The following is a 22,547-nucleotide window of genomic DNA, read 5'->3' as shown; positions in this document are numbered from 1 at the left end:
GTCATGATCCGTTCCTGGCTTTCCGTCCTACTGCCAGTTCTGCCAGTACTTTTCCTGTTCACCTGCCTGCCACTCTCACCTCATCAGTGCAACCACCTTCACCTGTGTTCCCTCACCTGGTTTAAACCCACTCTGTTCACTCAGTCTCTGCCAGATTGTCTTTAGCAGCATGCAAAGCTCTCTCGCAGTATTTTCCGGATTGCTTCCTTGGTTTCGACCCTACTTGTCCTTGACCCGTCCTCGTCGTCCCTGCCCAGGTAACCTGAACTGCCCTTCTGTCCCTGACCCCTCTGCCTGCTCACCCCTCGTCTGTCTCCAGTTTGGTTGGATTCCCTCCCTGGAGATCTCAACTAGAGAGTCAGACTGTTTTGCTTTGTGGATTGTTCCTGTGTACTTGCTGTGGATTTCACGACCCTGCTTGGTCAATAAACTGTCGAACTTTGCCAACGCTGGTCTCAGTCTGTGCTGTTCTTGGGTCCAATCTCACGCCCATTACAGTACAATCTGGCCAAAAATGGACCCAGCCCAGATTGACGACCGGATTTCTCGGATGGAGGACATGTTAAATCAGCTGATTGCTGCCTCTGCCTCAGAGAATCGGCGGGGCCTGGCACAGGTGCGGGATGAAATGGCGAACATCCACACCCGCACCCAGGCTCTGGAGCAATCACCGGCTTCGCTGGAGGCCGGATCTTCTTCACCGGCTTCGGCAAGCGCTGCTGCTCCGCCACCTGTCTCAGCAGGAGTTGGTGCTCCTCTCCCTTCGCCCCGTGAACCTAATGTGGGAGCACCTGAGCGTTATGATGGCGATCCTGTCACCTGTAACGCCTTTCTCTGCAACTGCTCCATCATCTTTTCCCTGCAGCCGCTCACCTTTTCCTCCGAGGAAGCCAGGGTGGCTTATACTATTAACCATCTCACTGGGCGGGCGCGTCTTTGGGGCACCGCTGAGTGGCTGAGGGGGGACCTCTGCCTGCCACTCTTTCCAGTCCTTTGCCACGAGCTCAGGAGGGTCTTCGGAACCGGATCTCTGGGGGCCGACGCTGGACGAGAGTTGTTGGATCTGGTCCAGGGGAGCCGCTCAGTCACGGATTTTGCCATAGACTTCCGCACCAAGGCCCCCATGTGTGACTGGAACCCGGCCGCTCTCCGTGATGTCTTTATGCGGGGGCTGGCTGGGTACATGAAAGATGAACTTGTAGCTTATGAACTGCCGTCTACCCTGGAGGGTCTAATTGAGCTCGCCACCCGTCTCGACCTGCGCATCCAGGCTCGCAGGAGGGAGAGACGCTCTGAGTTCCAGTCACGTTCTGCCCGGCCACACAGCTCCCTTCATTCCAAGTCTCCCGTAACTCCTGCCTCCTCCTCGTTAGCCTCAACCGCTCCTGTAAGTGTGGAGGATCCTGAGCCTATGCAGCTGGGTCACACCCGCCTCTCACTTGAAGAGAGGGAGAGAAGGCAGAGACTGAACCTTTGTCTGTACTGCGGCCAGCCAGGACACTTTGTCAGCCGGTGTCCAGTAAAAGCCAGAGCTCACCAGTGAACGGAGGCATACTGGTGAGCTCCATCCTTGGTCCTGCCTCCCCTAAAAGGCCCAGCCTCACTGGTGAGTTCCTGCTGCCTTCTGGCTCCCACTCCATCGCCGTCCTCGTCGATTCAGGGGCTGACGAGAGCATTATGGACCAGGCCCTCGCTCTCCGGCTTGGTCTCCGCCCAGAGAAACTGTCATTGCCCATCTCAGCCAGCGCCCTGGATGGACATGTGCTGGGGAGGGTTACATCACAAACCAACCCTGTGCGCATGCTCCTGCCGGGGGCCACAGTGAGACCATCCAGTTCCTGCTCCTGTCTACACCAAGCCAGCCTGTCATCCTGGGGTATCCCTGGCTTCGCAGGCACAACCCCAACATTGATTGGACTACCTGTTCCATCCAGAAGTGGGGAGAGACCTGCCAGCGGACCTGCCTCAGGATACCATCGCTGTCATCTGCTTCTCCTGTTCCTGCTCCAGCCCCAGATCTCATCGGAGTTCCAGCAGCTTATCATGACCTGAGAGAGGTGTTCAATAAAGCTAAGGCCACCTCTCTGCCACCTCACCGCCCCTATGACTGTGCCATAGACCTCCTCCCGGGCACTTTGCCTCCCAAAGGACGCTTGTACTCTCTCTCTGCTCCTGAGAGAAAGGCCATGGAGGAGTACATACAAGACTCCTTAGCGGCAGGGATCATCCGTCCTTCCTCTTCACCTGCTGGTGCAGGGTTTTTCTTTGTGGATAAGAAGGACAAGTCTCTGCGGCCCTGTATAGACTATCGTGGACTTAATGACATTACAGTTAAGAACCGCTACCCCCTCCCACTCCTCTCCACAGCCTTTGAACTGCTGCAGGGGGCAACAGTGTTCTCCAAGCTCGACTTGAGGAATGCTTATCATCTGGTTCGCATCCGGGAGGGAGATGAGTGGAAGACGGCCTTCAACACACCAACTGGACATTATGAATATCTGGTGATGCCCTTTGGTTTGACCAACGCCCGGCCGTCTTCCAAACTTTGGTCAACGACCTGCTCCGGGATATGCTAAACAAGTTTGTCTTCGTTTACCTGGATGATATCCTGATTTTTTCTCGTAACCAGGGGGAGCATGTCACTCATGTCAGATCTGTCCTCCGCCGCCTCCTGGACAATTCCCTGTATGTCAAGACAGAGAAATGTGAATTTCATGTACCCTCAGTCTCCTTCCTGGGATACATCATTGCCAAGGACTGCTTGCAGATGGATCCAGCTAAGGTCTCTGCAGTGACCTCCTGGCCAGTTCCGGAGACACGCAAGCAACTGCAGCGTTTCCTGGGGTTTGCCAATTTCTACCGGCGTTTCATCAGAGGTTTCAGCTCCATTGCTTCTCCCCTCTCAGCCCTCACCTCATCCAAGACATCCTTCCGCTGGACTGACGAAGCACAAGGCGCCTTTGACACCCTCAAGACTCGCTTTTCCACTGCTCCCATCCTCCAGATCCCCGACCCTGATCGCCAGTTCATTGTGGAGGCGGACGCATCCAGCGTGGGGGTGGGGGCGGTTCTGTCACAGCGATCCACCGTCGACCAGAAGGTCCACCCCTGTGCCTTTTTCTCTCGCCGCCTAACTCCCGCGGAAAGGAACTATGATATTGGTAACAGGGAGCTTCTGGCGGTGAAACTGGCCTTGGAGGAATGGCGCCACTGGCTAGAGGGGAGCTAAGGTGCCATTCATTGTGTGGACTGATCATCGCAACCTGGAATATATTCGATCTGCCAAGAGACTGAATTCCAGACAGGCCCGCTGGTCACTGTTCTTTGACAGGTTTAACTTCACACTGTCCTATCGACCCGGGTCTCGTAACATCAAACCAGATGCACTTTCCCGGCAGTTTCCTGAGTGTCCTGATGAAACGGTTGAGCCCTCCACCATCGTCCCAGCCTCCTGTCTCGTTGCTTCTGTCACTTGGGAGATAGAGGAGAGGGTGCGGGCCGCCACTGAGGACCAGCCTGGTCCTAGTTCCTGTCCCCCCTGACCGTTTGTTTGTTCCGGCTCACCTCCGCTCCGATGTGCTCCAGTGGGGGCATGCTTCCCGGCTCACCTGCCACCCCGGCATTCAGCGGACCCGAGACTTCCTGCAGCAGCGCTTCTGGTGGTCCTCAATGGAGGAGGACATCCGAGGCTATGTCAACGCCTGTCCTGTGTGCAACCAGAACAAGACCTCTCGTCGTCCACCAGCCGGCTTCCTGCACCCATTGCCTGTTCCTCATCGCCCATGGTCACACATCTCCCTGGACTTTGTAACTGGCCTACCTACTTCCAAAGGTCACACTGCCATCCTCACAGTTGTCGACCGTTTCAGCAAGATGGTCCACTTCATTCCCCTTTCCAAGCTTCCCTCTGCCAAAGAGACACCTGAACTGGTTCTCCAGAACATCTTTCGTCTCCATGGACTGCCCACTGACATTGTCTCCGACCGGGGCCCCAGTTCACATCCATGTTCTGGAAGGAGTTCTGCAGTCTAGTTGGGGCCTCTGTCAGTCTGTCTTCTGGCTTCCACCCCCAGTCCAATGGGCAGACAGAGAGAATGAACCAGGACCTGGAAACCACTCTTCGCTGCTTGATCAACCACAACCCTGCTTCCTGGTCTGAACAACTGATCTGGGTAGAATATGCCCACAACACCCTCACCTGCTCTTCTACTGGACTTTCTCCCTTCAAGTGCGCCTATGGCTATCAGCCTCCACTGTTTGCCAACCAAGAGAGGGAGACTGCCTGCCCATCGGCACAAGCCTTTGTTCACCGTTGCCGGCGCACCTGGGACCAGGCACGTACTGCTCTCCTCAGGTCTGCTGACCGCTACGCTGCTGCCGCCAACAAGCCCCGCACGCCTGCTCCCGCCTACCAGGTTGGCCAGAGGGTCTGGCTCTCCTCCCTTGACTTGCCCCTAAAGGTGGAGAACCGCAAGCTGGCTCCCAGGTTTGTTGGGCCCTTTCCCATTGCTCGCATCATCAACCCTGAGGCGGTACGTCTTCGGCTTCCCCGGTCCATGAAGATTCACCCGACGTTCCATGTCTCCAGGATCAAGCCAGTCCGAGAGAGTCCTCTGGTTCCTCCCATGCCGCCTCCTCCGCCTCCTCAGCTCGTTGATGGCGGTCCGGTGTATGCTGTCAGGCGCCTCCTTCGCTCGAGCCGCCGTGGACGTGGGATGCAGTATCTTTTGGATTGGGAGGGGTACGGGCCGGAGGAGCGTTCCTGGGTGCCGGCTCGGTTCATTGTGGATCCTTCGCTTATTTTTGACTTTGACCGTCGGCATCCTGACCAGCCTGCCCCGTCCTCACTTCCGCCTTCTGCGGGCCCATCTGCTGATGGACCTTCTGATCCTCTGGTCGGGGGGGGCACCGATGTGGCTGCCTCTTCCTGCTCATCTTCCTCTTCTGCTGCAGAGGACGTGGACTCTGCTGCCTCTGAGGAATTTTAGCCCTCCTCCAGGCCCCCTCCACCCTCCCAGCTCGGGCTGGTACGCCTGGGGTCGTCCCTTGCCGGGGGGTACTGTCATGATCCGTTCCTGGCTTTCCGTCCTACTGCCAGTTCTGCCAGTACTTTTCCTGTTCACCTGCCTGCCACTCTCACCTCATCAGTGCAACCACCTTCACCTGTGTTCCCTCACCTGGTTTAAACCCACTCTGTTCACTCAGTCTCTGCCAGATTGTCTTTAGCAGCATGCAAAGCTCTCTCGCAGTATTTTCCGGATTGCTTCCTTGGTTTCGACCCTACTTGTCCTTGACCCGTCCTCGTCGTCCCTGCCCAGGTAACCTGAACTGCCCTTCTGTCCCTGACCCCTCTGCCTGCTCACCCCTCGTCTGTCTCCAGTTTGGTTGGATTCCCTCCCTGGAGATCTCAACTAGAAAGTCAGACTGTTTTGCTTTGTGGATTGTTCCTGTGTACTTGCTGTGGATTTTACGACCCTGCTTGGTCAATAAACTGTCGAACTTTGCCAACGCTGGTCTCAGTCTGTGCTGTTCTTGGGTCCAATCTCACGCCCATTACATGTTGTCTTTCTCTCACAATATCTCCATCTTCACCAGTGACTGAACATAAGGACTCTAAAAATGTGACATTAGGCTGCTCTGTGTTGACTGACAGAAGGTGTGAACACAGAGTGAAGTGGCTGAATCAGGGTAAAGATCTGGATAAAGATAATGAAGACAGTGACACATCAGAGCATAAGTGCTCAGTTACTGTGACATTCCCTACTTCTGATCTTAACCTGAAGTCAGAGCATCTTAAGTGTAAAGTGACTGATCTTTTGTTCAACCAGAGCAGCAGTTTACCTTCAGCCTTCAGTCCTCAGGTCAGAAACCAGGCGAGAATATCAGTTATTTATAATCACTTGAAATTATTAAATCCCTCAATTTACAGTTTGTTGTTTTTTGTTTAACTTGTCAGGTAAGGATATGTATGCAGCAACAACCAGATCCACATATATATCAACAACAGCATCGACAACAACAACATCATCAACAACAACAACAACAACAACAACATCAACAACATCTTCAACAACAACAGCAGAAAGTGAGAAACAAAGACATTTACTCATATGTATTCAACATAAAACAACTCTAAGAGTTCTGAATGTAATGTACTGTATATGCACAAATGCTGTAGATAGGATTAACAAACCATGTTTACATCAGCAACTATATCTCTAAATCTCAACAACAAAGTCAGTTTGCTTCATCCTCAGAGGACAGTCCATCCTATAGTTGTTAAGATGTTTAAGTCTGGACCAAAGTGGTGGACTGACTGACAGAAACTGTCATCTCCAGAGCCTCGTCATGGATAAACACGTGTTGTGCTTCTGATTATTTTATATTAATTTTCTTCCCTTTCCCTTTTTCTGTTGCACAGCTCGTACAGATTGGTCTGTTCTGAACTACATAATGTTGGTTATGCGTGTGGCTGAACTCCTCCTAATTACTGTGATTACTGTTCTTCTCATCAGAGCTCGAGGTGAGAACATTCAGACCAACATTTGTTTACACTGATTAACACAAACTGTAAGTTTAGAGCTGAAATGTTACTCTGTGCTTTATTTTCCAGGGAACCAGAGACCACCTGATGACAGCACTGTGAGTTGAGAATAAAAACTGAAGTGAACCCATGTGTAACAATAAAAATATATATGAATGATCAGAGACTGTACGTCAGTGCAAATGATGATAAGCTGCTGCTGGGAACTGTTCATGTTACTGTAATGCAGGACTGTGAATGTCTCACTGTTTGTGTTTGTGCAGGTTTTAAACTCAGAAGGAAGCCGAGCAGTGAGGCGTTCAGGTGCAGCAGCCAGTCAGGTAAAGATCAGATCAGACAGTAACTGGAGGAAAATCTGGCAGTTTGGGGGATTATGACAAAATTCATGAACTGAAAACATTTATTTGTTCCAGTTAAACTGAAGTGTGTTGCTGTGTTTCACAGGTGCATCGTGATGAAGATGGACATGATGGCACAGTGAACTATGAAAACGTTGGAAAGCCTTCTGCTTCTGTCAGACTCAACAACTTCCACACCAACATCCACTGCTGTTAAAGGTTTATTCACAGCATTATTTTACCTCAGACCATGAATCCTAGTTTTATTTTAAGGTTTCAGATGAGGTCTTTGTTAAATTATTGACTTTGAATTTCTGGTTTCCAGTGTCCAATATGTTTTTTACTAATTTTACAGAATAAAGGTTTGAATGAGCTTTGATTCTTAATGGAGTTAGTGTCACTTATACACATGTTGTAATGAATTCATGTATCATGTCTTTTACAATAAAAGGTGGTTATCCATGTTGATTTTAGAGCGACCCTCAATTGTGTCCAATAAATGTATTTCTGTTGTGGAAAACAAAAGTAGCTGCCATACACACGAACACTCACGGATAAAATTCTGTTTTAAGAAGGGACTTAAAGGAGATCAGCGACTCAGCTGACCTGATTTCCTCAGGCAGGCGTTCCCGCCCAGAGGGAAACAGATAAAACACCTCCGACCTCTGCCCGAGACGGCGTGTACGGTGCTAATGTAGCTAGCGGGAACAGAGGCCATGAAGGGCCTTAAGAGTAATCAGTGAAATCTTAAAATGACTTCTAAAACATACAAATACGCCGTGGGACTGAGCGCAGTTCATTTTTCCAGTTCCTTCCTTTGCCTTGTAGTCAGTGACTTTGTTTTCTTTACACGCTGCTGTGACCTCTGACCTCTGACATATTTACTGATGGCTGCAGCTCATATTAAGAATCTGTGTTGCTGTCAGTCACTGTGGATGAGAGAAAACTGTTAACCCTTTAATTTACTGGCTGATAATTATGTAGGAATTAGTAGAGCTGTCTCCTTGTTATGGAGTGGGATCAGGGATTTAATTTAATGACCTCTCAAATGTTAGAAAACACTTACTGTAATCTGTGTCTGTGATAACTTTTGGCTGCTGTGCCGCTGATGATGAATGATTATTAATGAATTGTTAGTAATTGTGTGTTCGGATGCCATCATCCTGTTTGTAGGCCTGTAATGAAATGACATCAAAATAGACAGGAATCAAATCTGTCAATGTCCTTTTAGGAGTGCTCATGGTGGATGTACATGACCTCAGACATGACCTCCGATCTCAGACAGTCTTAAGTGACTGGCCTCTTCAGTGTGCATAAAGTACAGCACGAGGAACATCCTGAACTGCAGCTGAAGTGGTGACATCAAACCAACTCAGAAAACAGCCACAGCTACCACAGTCCACTTTTCTAGTTGTGTGACCAAACAGAATGTGTGAACACCTGTGACAAACTTTTTCATTTGAGAACAAAGTGAACAGACCAGGTAATATATTTCTGCCCAATGTGACTGTGGAGGTTTGATGCTCTACCTCAAGTCATTTAAAGACTGTTCTGTCAGAAACTCAGCAACGTGTTAACCATTGGTGTTTCTGATACTATGTGATCATCGTCACACCTCGGGAGCTCTGCTGTTACTGCAACCACATTCTCATCAAAACATTTCACCTTTAGTTCACACAAACAGCGACCACTAACCAAATGACGCACACGTCTGAAATACCTTTCCTACCTATCTTATCTGTCTTCTTTCCCAGCTGCATATTGCACCATGGACATCAAAGAGTCAAACTCTGGTGGACGAGGAGTTTGACTCTTCTGTTCATGTGTGCTGTCAAACATCACCATGACTCCTGTCTGTTTGCTAATAAACATCTAAATAAAACAAGATGCTCCATTGCAAACATTTATCTTAACTAACAATCTTCACACATTAAACTTCCTCTTCTTCTTCTTCTCAGGAGGTGAAACACGTCATTGTCACAAATACACCGTGGGACTGGACACAGTGTGAACTTGAGACTCAGTATGAGTCTTAATATAGTTTGTTTGTTTCAGTGTTAGATTGGATGAATGCAGAAATATACCTCCTCTTCTCTGAGAGAAATTTTAATTTTAAACATTTAAGTTGAAACTTGTAACTTTTTTTGCTTTTTGAACATCTAGAAGAATGAGAAAAAGAGAAATTTAGGAATCTAAATCAGACTAAAAGTCACTATAAAGAAGTGATATCATACTAACCACAGGAAGTAGATGCAGCATCTCTCTACTGAAGCACTACTTTATAAACTCATGAGCGTGAGAACAAGAGATAGAAGGAGAGAAAGACAGAGAACCCATGGACATCATAGAATCAAACTCTGGTGGACGAGGAGTTTGACTCTTTACCTGTCTGTTCATGTGTGCTGTTAAACATCATCATGACTCCTGTCTGTTTGCTAATAAACACTAAATAAAACAAGATGCATCATTGCAAACATTAACAATCTTTACATGTTCAATTTCGACTTCTTCCTCTTCGCAGGAGGTGAATCACGTCATTGTCACAAATACACCGTGGGACTGGACACAGTGTGAACATGAGAGTCAGTATGAGTCTTAATATAGTTTATTGGTTATAGTGTTCGATTGGCTGAATAATTGAAGAAAGATATTTAATTGCCTTGTAATCATCGACTTTGTTTTCTTTACACCCTCGTTCTAGTTTCACAGGATATTTGTCAGGCTGCTGTGACCTCTGACCTTTGATATCTATACGGATGGCTGCATCTCTTAATGCTGATCAAGAATTCAGTCACTGTGGATGAGAAAAGTGAAATATGCAACAAAGTTTTTTGTTGTTTGAACATAACAAGTAATTCAGAGAGAAGAAAATCTAAATCAGACTAAAAGTCACTATAAGGAAGTGACATCAAACTAACCACAGGAAGTAGATGGAGCGTCTCTCTACTGAAGCACTACTTTATAAACTCACACAGTTATGAGCATGAGAACAAGAGATAGAAGAAGGAGAGAGAGACAGAGAATCACGATGGTTGAGTTCAAATGGATTCAAATGTCTTTATTTCTGATAGCGCTGCTTCACTTTACAGGTAAGAATACATATATCACATATACCACATATACCTTCATAAATATCACTGAAGATACTTTATTGTTTACATTTGATTTAACTACGAAAACAGATCTGTTGTTTGTTTCTAACATGGTAAGTTCTGGTAAACTATTGGAAACAAGGATAAAGAAATAATCGTCACACCTATGAACATGACAGATATTTTCTCATTTGACTTTATTTTTAATGATCTTATCTCATCTCCTTAACAGGAGCAGATGAAAACGATCCCCCCTCCTTCATCATCAGAGTTGGAGATGAAGTCACTTTGAGTTGTGAAAATGTGACAGACGGTCAGCAAAACTGTGAATATACTACATGGCTGTTCAGTGATTCAGAAAACACAACAGTAGAGCTGTTTGAACTTGGAGAGATTGATGAAAAATTCAAAACTAAATCAGACAGACTGAGTGTTACAGCGAACTGTTCTCTGGTTATAAAAAAGGTCACAGTCGAGGATGTTGGTCGTTACGTCTGCAGACAGTTTATATCAGGACAACAACAAGGTCCAGACTCTCTGGTTTATCTGTCTGTTATTACCAGTGAGTATTTACATCATAATGTTTTCAGCTCAAACTGTCTTGTTAGAACAAAATACTGAAACATTACAATAATTATGATTATAGTGATGAAGTTCATTTTATTCTTGTTGTCTTTCTCTCACAATATCTCCATCTTCACCAGTGACTGAACATAAGGACGCTGATAACGTGACATTAAACTGCTCTGTGTCGACATTTGAACCATGTACACACACAGTGAAGTGGCTGCATGAGGGTCAACATGTGAATACTACGGAATCTACCTGCTATGCTTCTGTTACCTTTCAGACTTCTCATTACATTTACACATCGAACTATAACTTACTGACATGTGCAGTGACTGATGATTACTCTGGGATAGTGCAGCTGTTTCGCTTCGGACTTCAGCCCTCAGGTGAGAAATCATTTGAGAATATGTTAAGCTGTTTAAAATAACTAACGACAATACTTAACTAAAAATTTGAAGTTTTAATATCACATCACAACACAAGTTTTGAACTGTTTGTTGAATTGTGTACATCTGTTCAGGTGAGGACACAGTAACAACAGCAACAACAGAACCAACAACAATTAAAAAGAGCATAAAAGCAGGAACCAACACAACAGAGTCTGCAATCAATGACACTTCAACAGAAATAAAAGGTAGTGACTCTCTGTCTCTACAATTCTACAACCTCTCTCTCTCTCTCTCTGTCTCTCTCTCTCTCTGTGTGGATGTTTGTGAATGGGTGAATGTGGCATGTTGTTTAAAAGCACTTTGAGTGGTCAGAAAACTAGAAAGGGGCAATACAAGTACAGTCCATCTACCATTTACCATAATGCCGCTACATGAAAATTCAGGGATCATCGAATGAACGTCTTGAGGAACTTTAATGGCAAACAGATGTAGAGCATCACCAAGTCAGTGTGCTTCATCCTCAGAGGATCATGATTGATTGCACGAGTTTGAATGACACTCCGTCCAATAGTTGTTGAGATATTTCAGTCTGGACCAAAGTAGATCTGCATCACTGACACGGTTTAACATGTGTTGTGCTTCTGATTTGTTGACAATAACCTTCTTCACTGACATTATGTTTCTGTTGCACAGCTCGTACAGATTGTTCTGTTCTGAACTACATAATGTTGGTTATGCGTGTGGCTGAACTCCTCCTAATTACTGTGATTACTGTTCTTCTCATCAGAGCTCGAGGTGAGAATATTCAGACCAACATTTGTTTACACTGATTAACACAAACTGTAAGTTTAGAGCTGAAATGTTACTCTGTGCTTTATTTTCCAGGGAACCAGAGACCACCTGATGACATCACTGTGAGTTGAGAATAATTTTTCACTAGATTTGTGGAAGATTTTGAAAATTTGTGGTAGTGTAGGTATTAATCACATAAAACTAAGGCAATGTTACATAGCAGCCAAAAAAACATAATGCCCTTCCTGCTCTGCTTCCAGACCGTAGTATGAGGGACAAGGGAGATGTTTGCCAGGGTTAAGTCCATTCACTTTTCCAGTAGTTGGGAAACAACAGGGAGACTGTCCTTGGTCTATTATTGACTGACACACTGTATACTCTATATTTATTGCCAGATTTTTCCCATGCTCGAGTTCACTGTCACATTTTTTTGCTGATCGCTGTCTTGTTTTTTTCTCCCACACACACATCAGGCACTGCTCTATCCCTCTTATAACAGTACCTTTCACACACATCTCCTTTGGTGAATGAGGAGAGGGCGTTTGTTGTTTATCGTTGGAGTGAAAATTATTAGTAGATCATTAGTAGAATGACTGCGTGAAATTTTAGGGGCGGCACCCATAATTTTGCCGCGGCAGTGCACTGCTCAATACAGGGGAAACACTGCAGTAAGAAGCTGTTAGGGCTCAGCAGCCAGTCAGGTACAAAAAAGATCTGACTGCAACTGATGGTGAGTTCAAGTGTAGTCAGATCATTTCTTATTTCCTTATGTTAATCTATTTATGATGTCACAAATTATCCTCATAGACCCCTCCCCTTAAAACTTCTATTCAATGAACACTTCCAGAAACTTCGACTTTCAGCAGATGAATGTGAAAATATCCTTCTAGAGTCAAACTCTGCACATACATCATTCTGCTCAACCAGCCAACTGTGGGAAGAAGAAAAACATGCTTTTGAGTGGAGGAGGACTTTAAAGGGTGTCAGAGTGATGGTTTGCTTGTGTTATGTTTCACAGGTGTATCATGATGAAGAGGAAGATGATGCTGTGGTGCAACATGAACACTTTGGAGAAACTTCTGCCTCTGTCAGACAACAACGTCCTTATCGACACCAACTCATCAGATAAAAGACTCACTGCAGCTAAATAACATCACATTTCCACTGGTAGTTGAAGTCTTCAGCTAAAAACAAGACCAGTTTTGAGCAACTGATTGTTTTTATTTGCTAAGGTGAGAAATGTTTGTGTGCTGAGCCATTTCAATTTCAGCCTGACTTCCAGTCTTCAATTCATCTAATATCAGGAAGCCAACTGTGAGTTTCATAAAATTTCTTTTCCTCCATCACTTGTGAAAATCTTTATTTTCTGTAGCCATTCATGACATAGCGGCTCGATTTCATGTTTATTTTACAGTAAAGTCAGTGACAGTCTTCTGTCTCTCATATATGTTAACAATATCATCTGTAAATAAAGAAATGTTTAATTCTACAATGTGTTTTTAATTCCTTCCTGCACTGACAGTGTCATAATGGAGAGTGAATATTCTTTACGATTAATGTCTTGCCTCTCCGAGTAGAAAACTTTCCCTCTGTTGGGTTGAACAGCTCTGTTCTCACTGTACACTAAAATATGCCCTAATACTGATATAAATGTGACCTGAGAATACACAGAAATCTAATAACTCAGGCTTCTTTCAGAGATTTTGGATGCACATGATCACCTACTCTGACCTAAAGACAATGTAAATACATTTCACATGTCAAACTTGAGCATATAGCATGAGAAACCTCCAAACCACAGGTGGAGTGATGTCAAACAAACTCAGCCACCACTGTCTATACAGTGTCATTCATCATTTAACAGTGAAGAACAACATGTGTCTTCATGTCAGACCATTTCTTTTAAAAACAACATGAACCAGCCTGCTACTACATATTGTGGAGGCCTGAAGCTCCATGTACTGACAGTTAAAGACAGTTCAATCAGGACGCTCATCAATGTTTAACTGCTGTAACTAGTGTCTGTGACTTCAAACCTTCCAGGGGTTAAAGTATTACTGAACAGAATTCAAAGTGTCTCTTTGTCTTATGTGCTAATACATTAAATTGTGGACTGTCTGTTTCTGTGAGCCTCGTGTATTTCTGATGTTTATCTGGTCATCATTAGAGGGTTGAACCACCAGAGCTCTGCTGCTGTTGTTAACCACATTCTCATGAAAATACTTCCTTTTCTTACACAAAACAATGGTGGCAAACCAAAATGACTCTCACATCTTAAATAAAATATTATCTGTTTTCTTTCCCAGCTGCTACAGTATCACTATGTTGCACCATGGACATCAAGAGTCAAACTCTGGTGGACGAGGAGTTTGACTCTTCACCTGTCTGTTCATGTGTGCTGTCAAACATCATCATGACTCCTGTCTGTTTGCTAATAAACACTATCTAAATAAAACAAGATGCATCATTGCAAACATTTATCTTAACTAACAATCTTCACACATTAAACTTCCTCTTCTTCTTCTTCTTCTTCTTCTTCTTCTTCTTCTCAAGGAGGTGAAACACGTCATTGTCACAAATACACCGTGGGACTGGACACAGTGTGAACTTGAGACTCAGTATGAGTCTTAATACAGTTTGTTTGTTACAGTGTTAGATTGGATGACTGCAGAAATATACTCCTCTTCTCTGTGAGCAAATTAAATTTTAAACATTTAAGTTGAAACTTTTTTTGCTTTTTGAACATCTAGAAGAATGAGAGAAAGAGAAATTTAGGAATCTAAATCAGACTAAAAGTCACTATAAGGAAGTGATATCATACTAACCACAGGAAGTAGATGCAGCGTCTCTCTACTGAAGCACTACTTTATAAACTCACACAGTTATGAGCATGAGAACAAGAGATAGAAGAAGGAGAGAGAGACAGAGAATCACGATGGTTGAGTTCAAATGGATTCAAATGTCTTTATTTCTGATAGCGCTGCTTCACTTTACAGGTAAGAATACATATATCACATATATAAATAGCTATATCGATATTATAAAAGAAACTTTATTACCTTAATTTTACTTTTTTAAAATGGACAAAGAAATAATTTTTACACTAGCTATTAACATAACATAACATTTTAGTTTTTCTCTCTTTTGAACAGCAGCAGCTGAAAAACTCCTCTCTGTCAGAGTTGGAGGTGACGTCACTTTGCCTTGTGATAATGTGATTGATGGTCAGCAAAGATGTGAATATACTACATGGCTGTTCAGTGCTTCAGGAAACACAGCAGCAGTAGAGCTCTTTGAACTTGGACGGAACAAAGACACCAACTCTAAATCAGACAGACTGAATGTTACAGCGAAGTGTTCTCTGGTTATAAAGAAGGTCACAGTCGAGGATGTTGGTCGTTACACCTGCAGACAGTTTATATCAGAACAACAACAAGGTCCAGACTCTGTGGTTTATCTGTCTGTTATTACCAGTGAGTATTTACATCATAATGTTTTCAGCTCAAACTGTCTTGTTAGAACAAAATACTGAAACATTACAATAATTATGATTATAGTGATGAAGTTAATTTTACTCTTGTTGTCTTTCTCTCACAATATCTCCATCTTCACCAGTGACTGAACATAAGGACTCTGATAAGGTGACATTAAGCTGCTCTGTGTCGACATATGAACGATGTACACACACAGTGAAGTGGCTGAATGAGGGTCAAGATCTGGATAAAGATAACCAAGAAGTGAAGACATCACAGTCTCCCTGCAATGTCTCTGTGACCTTTAAGACTTCTCATTTCATTGACACATCAAACTCTAACTCATTGAAGTGTGCAGTGACTGATGGTAACAAAGAGCAGCAGTTTCCCTTCAGACTTCAGCCCTCAGCTGAGAAACCAGGTGAGAATATTTTCAAACTAATGTTAATAATTTACGGAAGCCCTAAAGGGCCATGTATTCATACATTTTATTTCCTCCGTTTTCCTGTGATAACGAGTTAATTAATTTGAGGTACAGTGAAAGCAGGTACAAATGTGGAATTTTATTGTTGAATTTCTCCAAATTGGTGCAGTAAAAATGTTTGATATTAAGTATACTTGTATTCTTTTGTGTGTAGAAGTCAAATATACCATCCATAGCCAGGAATTATTGAGCAATGTGTTTTTACAGTACCTCATGAGAAAAGACGCCACTTGGAGGTACAAATATGGAATTTTTGTTTTGGCATTCCTCCACATTGTTGCAGTAAAATGCTTGATATTAAGTATGTTTTTTATTCATCATGGGCGCATGAAACACTTTAATGTAACATATTTTATTTTAAATGTTGGTTCGAATTATAGCTTACTGTTCTTAAAACCTTTATTTTGAAAACCGGAAGTGAATACGCTGTAAATTTAAGTGCGACTGATTTGACCACGGAGATCGGAGTAACGGCTGGCTTGACCGCAGTTATCATATCACAGTCGTTATCTCGAGATCTCAAATTAATCAACTCGTTGTCACGGGAAAACTGAGGAAATAAAATGTATGAATACATGGCCCTTTAGGGCTTCCGTAATAATTACCTAAAACATATGTTCTTTTTATTTTACATATTTGAAGTTTTATTTAACATCCCAACACAAGTTTTGAACAGTTTGTTGAGTTTTGTTTATCTGTTCAGGTGAGGACACAACAACAACAACAACAACAACAACTGATAATGCTTCAACAGAACTAAAAGGTAATGACTCAATATTTTCTCTCTTGTGCACTCTCTCTCTCTCTCTCTTTCTCTTGCTTTATCAGACTCTGTGGGTGGAGATATTCTCAGTGTCAGACTCTCTCTCTCTCTCTCTCTCTCTCTCTCTCTCTCTCTCTCTCTCTCTCTCTGTCTCTCTCTCACAGAATGAGTATTGTTATATATAGTATATCAAAGTTGGCCCCTCCTCCCCGGTTCAACAGAAGTTCACGCTGTAGCTTCCTCTTAGATATATATTATTATATATGTTTACATAAGTCTGTACATTGTTTTTAAGAAAAATCCTTCTCATTATGCTTTTAACAACATGCCTCAAACTACGGTTGAAAGCTCTGGGAAGAACTATAAAAGGACCTTGAGTTCAGTGGTGTTTTAATGTTTGTTTTATGAAAGTAGTTAAAGAAAATGTTCTTAATCGATGCAGTTGTTACACTCAAAGTGTTAAATCCATTAAAACTATCAACTGAGTTTAGTCATATTTAAAATGAAATTGTCTTCACTTTTAGCTAAATTATTTTTAATGAACTGGAACCTGCAGCCAAAAGGCTTCAAATATTTTCAATATCTTCCCAGGTTGGTGGTGGGTGTTCCTCATTGTGGCTGTGGTTTTAGCAGCACTTTTAATAATAGTTGTGAAAGTCATCAGATGGAAGAGAACTAAAGGTGAGAGCACAGAATAAACTTTCATAAACAAGAAGCTTTAATGAAACTGGATTTTCTCTTTGGGAACTAAAGTCGACTCTTTTTTGTCTTTTTAGGGAAGAAAACACGGATGAATGACAATGTTGTAAGTTATTCACACTACATTTTCATTCTGAGATAGGATAAGATAAGATAAACAGTACTGACTGTGTTGTGGTTGCAGCAGCAAAGGTCAAGGCAATGACAACAGAGTTGAATCAACTCCTCTCTGACACACTGTCAACACAAACTGAACATTATAAGCTTTATAGAGACAGTATTTGTGCTGGTTGTGTTGGATTGCATCTCAAGTCAAATTGAATTCATCCACTGGACTGAAGTTGCAGATCTGAAGATGTTCTGACACTCCCATCACACTACCTGTACCTGAATCCTGCACAGATATACTGCACACATTGTACAGGAGCTGTTTGTATTGTACCCTGACAACATGTGCATCAACTGAACTGTAAGATGCTTCTTGTGTTTGTCCAGGGACTGACCTCAAACCCTGCAGTGACTCAGTCTGCTCCAGAAACCAGTCAGGACACGGTGAGATCACATACTACACCCAGTACAAAGTTACACTCTCTGAAATAGAACTGTATTTTACATTTTGTACAGTACTGAGAGTGTGAGAATGTGCAGTAAAGATAAAAAGGGAAGTTAGATGATGCAACTGGACTACAGCAGAAGAGAACATGAGTGTCAAACCAGAGGTCAGAGGTCAAACCACCACAAATAAACCACTGTACAACATTTTGAGACATTATTTTAAAGAAACATAACATGACCTCTTTGGCAGAAGTCAATTTAAAATGCTGACTGTGATAAAACAGAATGGAATAAAGTTAGAAGTGTGAGTCAGTATGAATCCACATGTTACTGAGCAGCCATGATGTTGTCTTCTCTGTGTAGGCTGATCCTGAAGATGGTGTTTCCTACGCCTCCATCAGCTTCACCAAGAAGACCAACAGTAAAGGCCGGGTAAGCTGTCTGTTTGGTTATAGTGATGATGGTAGTGAATGAAAACACTTCTCAGGTAATAAAAACAGGAAAGATTCTTTATTTTACCATTAAAGCTCAGGTCTACATGGAAGGATTGTGAAGTCAGTGTGTCCAACACTTTGGTCCAGAACTAAATATCTCAACAACTACGGACCAGAGGTATTCAGGACATGTACAAACAAATCTCATTTATGTGGTGCTGGATATCATAATGTGGCATTATTCTGTATCATTTAATGCTGTGTAATTTATGTGTTGTGCTGTTTGTGTCTTGTTCTCCAGGTTCGGGGTATAGGTGATGATGATGAAGATGATGATGAAGCAGTGACCTACGTCACTGTGAAAGCTTCCTCTTCTTCTGCTGGAGCCTCTGCTGATCCCAGCAACCTCTACGCCACCGTCAACAAACCAAACAAATAGGAGACCACAGTATAGTTACAGCTCATATCATCATACTTACTTTACATTGATAACTGATGCTGATAAATGTTTGACTGTGTTTCTGTATTAGATGATCATTTTCAGGATTTATTGCTGTAATGAGCCTTTTTGTCCAGAAGGGGGAGTAGTAGGTTAACTAGTAGCACAGTAACACAACATTGTATGTCTGCTTGAATTGTAAATATAATAAATGGTACATTTTACTTAATGAACTTGCTGGGCTGTAGTTAAAGATGTATTGTTAAGGTAGTGTTATGTCTGCATCACCTGTTATTGTTTGATATGCAGTAATTTTAACATTCTAACATGTTTTATCAGATGATCCTTTTCTATCTTTTTGTCCAGAAGGAGGAGTAGTAGGTTAACTAGTAGTACAATGTGAAAAGCAGAAGCAAAAACCAGTGGAGAAAGACAATCTTTGACTTCAGTCCAAGTAATAATACCACAGTGTGCAAATACTCCTATAAGAGTCCTGCATTCACACCCTACTTCAGTATAAGCATAAATATTATCAGCAACATATACTTCAAAGGTAATACATTATACAGTAAAATTGTCTCTGTCAGTGTTTAACTATTATATTTTATTATATTTGTGAATTACATAACTGCTTCATTAATGTGTGTGATGCTTTTTACTGCTGTAGATATTTCAGGTTGTGCTCATTTTAACCCTTTTATATTATGTTGGCTAGTTTAATCTACAGCAATGCATCACATCATATTCTATAAATTCATCATATGTTTATATTGTGTTTTTCTTGATGAACTCTGTTTTAGTGTTCACTGTTATTTTTGTATCACCTGTTATTGTTTGATATTCAGTCATTTTAACATCTATATCTCTGTTCAGGATCTTCATGATGTTCTGGTATGAAAGTAATTAAAGCAAACTAAGTGGAAGTGGGACAACGCTCATCTTGACTAAGTCACTTTTTTTGCAGGGGGGGGTTATTGCATTTAAGGGATAGTAACAGCAAGGGAGGAGGTAGACAGAGAGAGAGGGGGGAATGACACAAAGCAAAGGGCCACAGTTCAGACCCGAACCCATGGCCGCTGCAGCAAGGACTCAGCCTCAGTTTCATTGAACTGAACCACTCTGTCAAGAAAACCAACATATCAGCACTAAGAAAGGTTCAGATATGTTATATAATGATAAACCATCTCAATGAATCATCCAATAATATATTACTGGAACTATAATAAAGTTTGGGAGGGTGGGAAAGTGCCACAAAGCTGGAAGGAGTCTGTTATATTTCCAATATGCAAACCTGAAATTATTGACCAATTGCTTTAACATTCAACATCATGAAGAAAATGATCAATGAAATGTTAACTTGTTATATGAGTTTATGCATAGGTTTATTAAAAACAAACCCTACTTTACAGTGAAAATGGGATGAATGCCACTAAAATTGAGAAGGATACAATTATCATTTAATTACTGGGTTAACTTACCATAGTGAAGATCACCCAACGCACGATACTTTAAAACCTTGTTGGGAAAAGGAGGAAGACAAAAAGCTTTGGATGGACAGAGAGACGAAAAGCAACAGAGCTCCAAAAGCTCAGTTAAACATTAGTCCAACAGTATTGCATTCGTGATACTTCCTGATACCACAGTTGATTTTACATTATAAGAAATAAGAAACATGGATAGGGAGTTTATTTTTAATGCCATACCATACAGGCATATGTCCTAAAAGTTGCATCCAGATCTATTATGCACCCACAACTCTAGTTAATGAAATAGGGATTGTATTTATTGTTCCAAAGTTTCATCTGAAAATATGGAAAAACATCAGTGTTGAATTATCAGTTCGAACAGAAGAAATGTAATATTGCTGGCATTGCAGTGGACAAAGGATGCAAGACCACTGAGAACAATCATTTGTTCAGATTCAAGTTCATCACCACTAAATCTACACACTGGTTCTTAATGTAAATAGTCCTCAAAGTTGATGTGTTAGAAGCAGGAAAAATGGGCAGCGTGAGGATTTGAGCGACTTTGACAAGGGCCACATTGTGATGGCTAGACGACTGGGTCAGAGCATCTCCAAAACTGCAGCTCTGTGGGGTGTTCCCTCTGGAGTAATCAGTACCTATCAAAAGTATATATTGAATGAATCTGACGTCATCGAGGCACTGGTGCCATCTTGTGTTTTAGATGTGTAATATTTTTACCATGTACCTTCAAGACAGTCAAGTCAGGCCCATTCAAGCTGGAAGGGCACATCCCCCATCAGATTTTTGATATCTTGATTTTATTTAATTTTTTCATTGTCATTATTATTTTGATTGTGATTATTAAATACTGTATCAAAATGAAGACCCTGATTTGGTTAAAACGCTTCCTAATCCTCTCTGACTGATGCTCTTTTAGTAATCATCATGTATTTGTAGCATTTTACACACATGAAACTAAATTTCTCCTCTGCATTTGACCCATCCTAAATACATTAGGAGCTGTGGGCAGCCGTAAGCACCTGGGGAAGCAGTTAGGGGTTAGGTGCCTTGCTCAAGGGCACCTCGGCAGAGCACAGGAGGTGGAACTGGCATCTCTTCAGCTGCCAGTTCACTCCATACTGTGATCCATGCTGGACTCCAGTTCCCAAGCCAAGTCCCTACAGAATGAGTTACTGACATGTGAAACATGAGACGCTACGTTTGCCAAAAAGGAAAGTTCAATGAGGCTATGAGTTGCCCTGGTCACCGGACGTCTCCTTCATAAAAAAGCAGAATATTGAGTTATATCCAACCAGTCTGATGTGTGTACAGCTCTGTATGTTTATATTGTAGCAGCCTTCTGTCATTTTAAGGGAATTTAATGAAGATAAACTCAGCAAACAGTCATGCGTAAAGACACTGAGCATATCATACTTAACATATCAGTCCATGCATTCAGATGCTGCAGGGACTTTATGAACTGAAGGAGAAGCTTTTTAAACAATATAAGGCAGTTGTGGACAGCAGATACTGTAAGAATCACCTTCATTCATTCATAGATCAGCGACTGATTTACTGACTTTCCTGCTTTAACCACATTAAACCTTATGCTGCTTCCTATGCATTGTGTCTGAACATACAGCTACAGTACAGTAACAGCGTGAATATTGGCACACACTCACCAGGATGTTAATTATCTCTTCATTAGTTAGGATTGCTTCTTACAGATACCGTGCAGGCTCACTCAGTCCCACACTTCTTGCAGTAACGTCCTTATGGAATAATAATAGGCTGGTATCGAAAACACAAGATGGCGCAGTGCCTTGATCACGTAAAATTTCATTCCATGTATTTAAAGTTTCTGGAAATTATATATATTTATGAAATTTAAATAAATATAGAATTAAACTTTAAAAACTGTACATATTGCATGTCTATGTTGTTGAGCTTATTCTGTGTTTGTACATCATTTGTAAAACCGGGATCAAATTCCTTGTATGTGTGTACATACCTGACCAATAAAAGAGATTCAGATTCAGATTCAGATTCAGATTCAGATTCAGATACCAGTTGGTGGCAGCAATGCACCAATTCTTTGTTTGCCAACCACCTGGAGGAGGAGGAGGAGGAGGAGGAGGAGGAGGAGGAGGAGGAGGAGGAGAAGGAGGAGCTCAGAGCAGCCAGCTAAAGAGAGTCAGGACCTGCAGAGACGTCTACACCGGTGTGGATCAACAGAAAGCCAGTTAGCGAGACGACGACGCCAGCCAGCAGAAAGGTTCATAGTGTTAAGACGCCACACAGGGGCAGAGTGAGGAGCTCTGTCTGTCTGTGTGAGAACCTTTGGGGTACTCTGGAACACTCTGGCCCGAGAGACCTGAAGTTAATGGTTGTACAGTACTGAACTCCTGCCCATAATATTTGGACCTTCAGCCTCCTCTGATTCTAGTATTGGACATTGTAGTTCCCCTGTTCTCTTCCCTTTTTCTGGTTATATATTTGTAATTCTTTT

General features: G+C 42.7%; 2 protein-coding genes across 2 annotated transcripts in view; both read left to right on the top strand.

The window, feature by feature from the left end:
- The first annotated feature begins 9,854 nt into the window (after window positions 1-9,854).
- LOC127351853 (uncharacterized) lies at window positions 9,855-12,975 on the top strand. Its single transcript, XM_051379812.1, has 7 exons — window positions 9,855-9,971; window positions 10,207-10,536; window positions 10,679-10,930; window positions 11,065-11,178; window positions 11,627-11,728; window positions 11,819-11,847; window positions 12,744-12,975. The coding sequence occupies exons 1-7, from the start codon at window positions 9,860-9,862 to the stop codon at window positions 12,852-12,854; spliced, it is 1,050 nt and encodes a 349-aa protein (XP_051235772.1). The 5' UTR covers window positions 9,855-9,859; the 3' UTR covers window positions 12,855-12,975.
- The window catches only part of LOC127351852 (uncharacterized), a 54,659-nt gene continuing 41,991 nt past the window's right edge, over window positions 9,880-22,547 (top strand). The window contains exons 1-5 of the mRNA XM_051379811.1: window positions 9,880-9,898; window positions 14,645-14,721; window positions 14,878-15,198; window positions 15,341-15,619; window positions 16,386-16,445. Coding sequence (XP_051235771.1) covers window positions 14,661-14,721; window positions 14,878-15,198; window positions 15,341-15,619; window positions 16,386-16,445 — 721 coding nt within the window. The 5' untranslated portion in view covers window positions 9,880-9,898; window positions 14,645-14,660. The remainder of the gene's footprint in view (window positions 9,899-14,644; window positions 14,722-14,877; window positions 15,199-15,340; window positions 15,620-16,385; window positions 16,446-22,547) is intronic.

This window comes from Dicentrarchus labrax, unplaced genomic scaffold, assembly GCF_905237075.1.
Source record: "Dicentrarchus labrax unplaced genomic scaffold, dlabrax2021, whole genome shotgun sequence".
NCBI lineage: Eukaryota > Metazoa > Chordata > Actinopteri > Moronidae > Dicentrarchus > Dicentrarchus labrax.
This window is presented reverse-complemented; position numbering and strand designations above follow the sequence as displayed.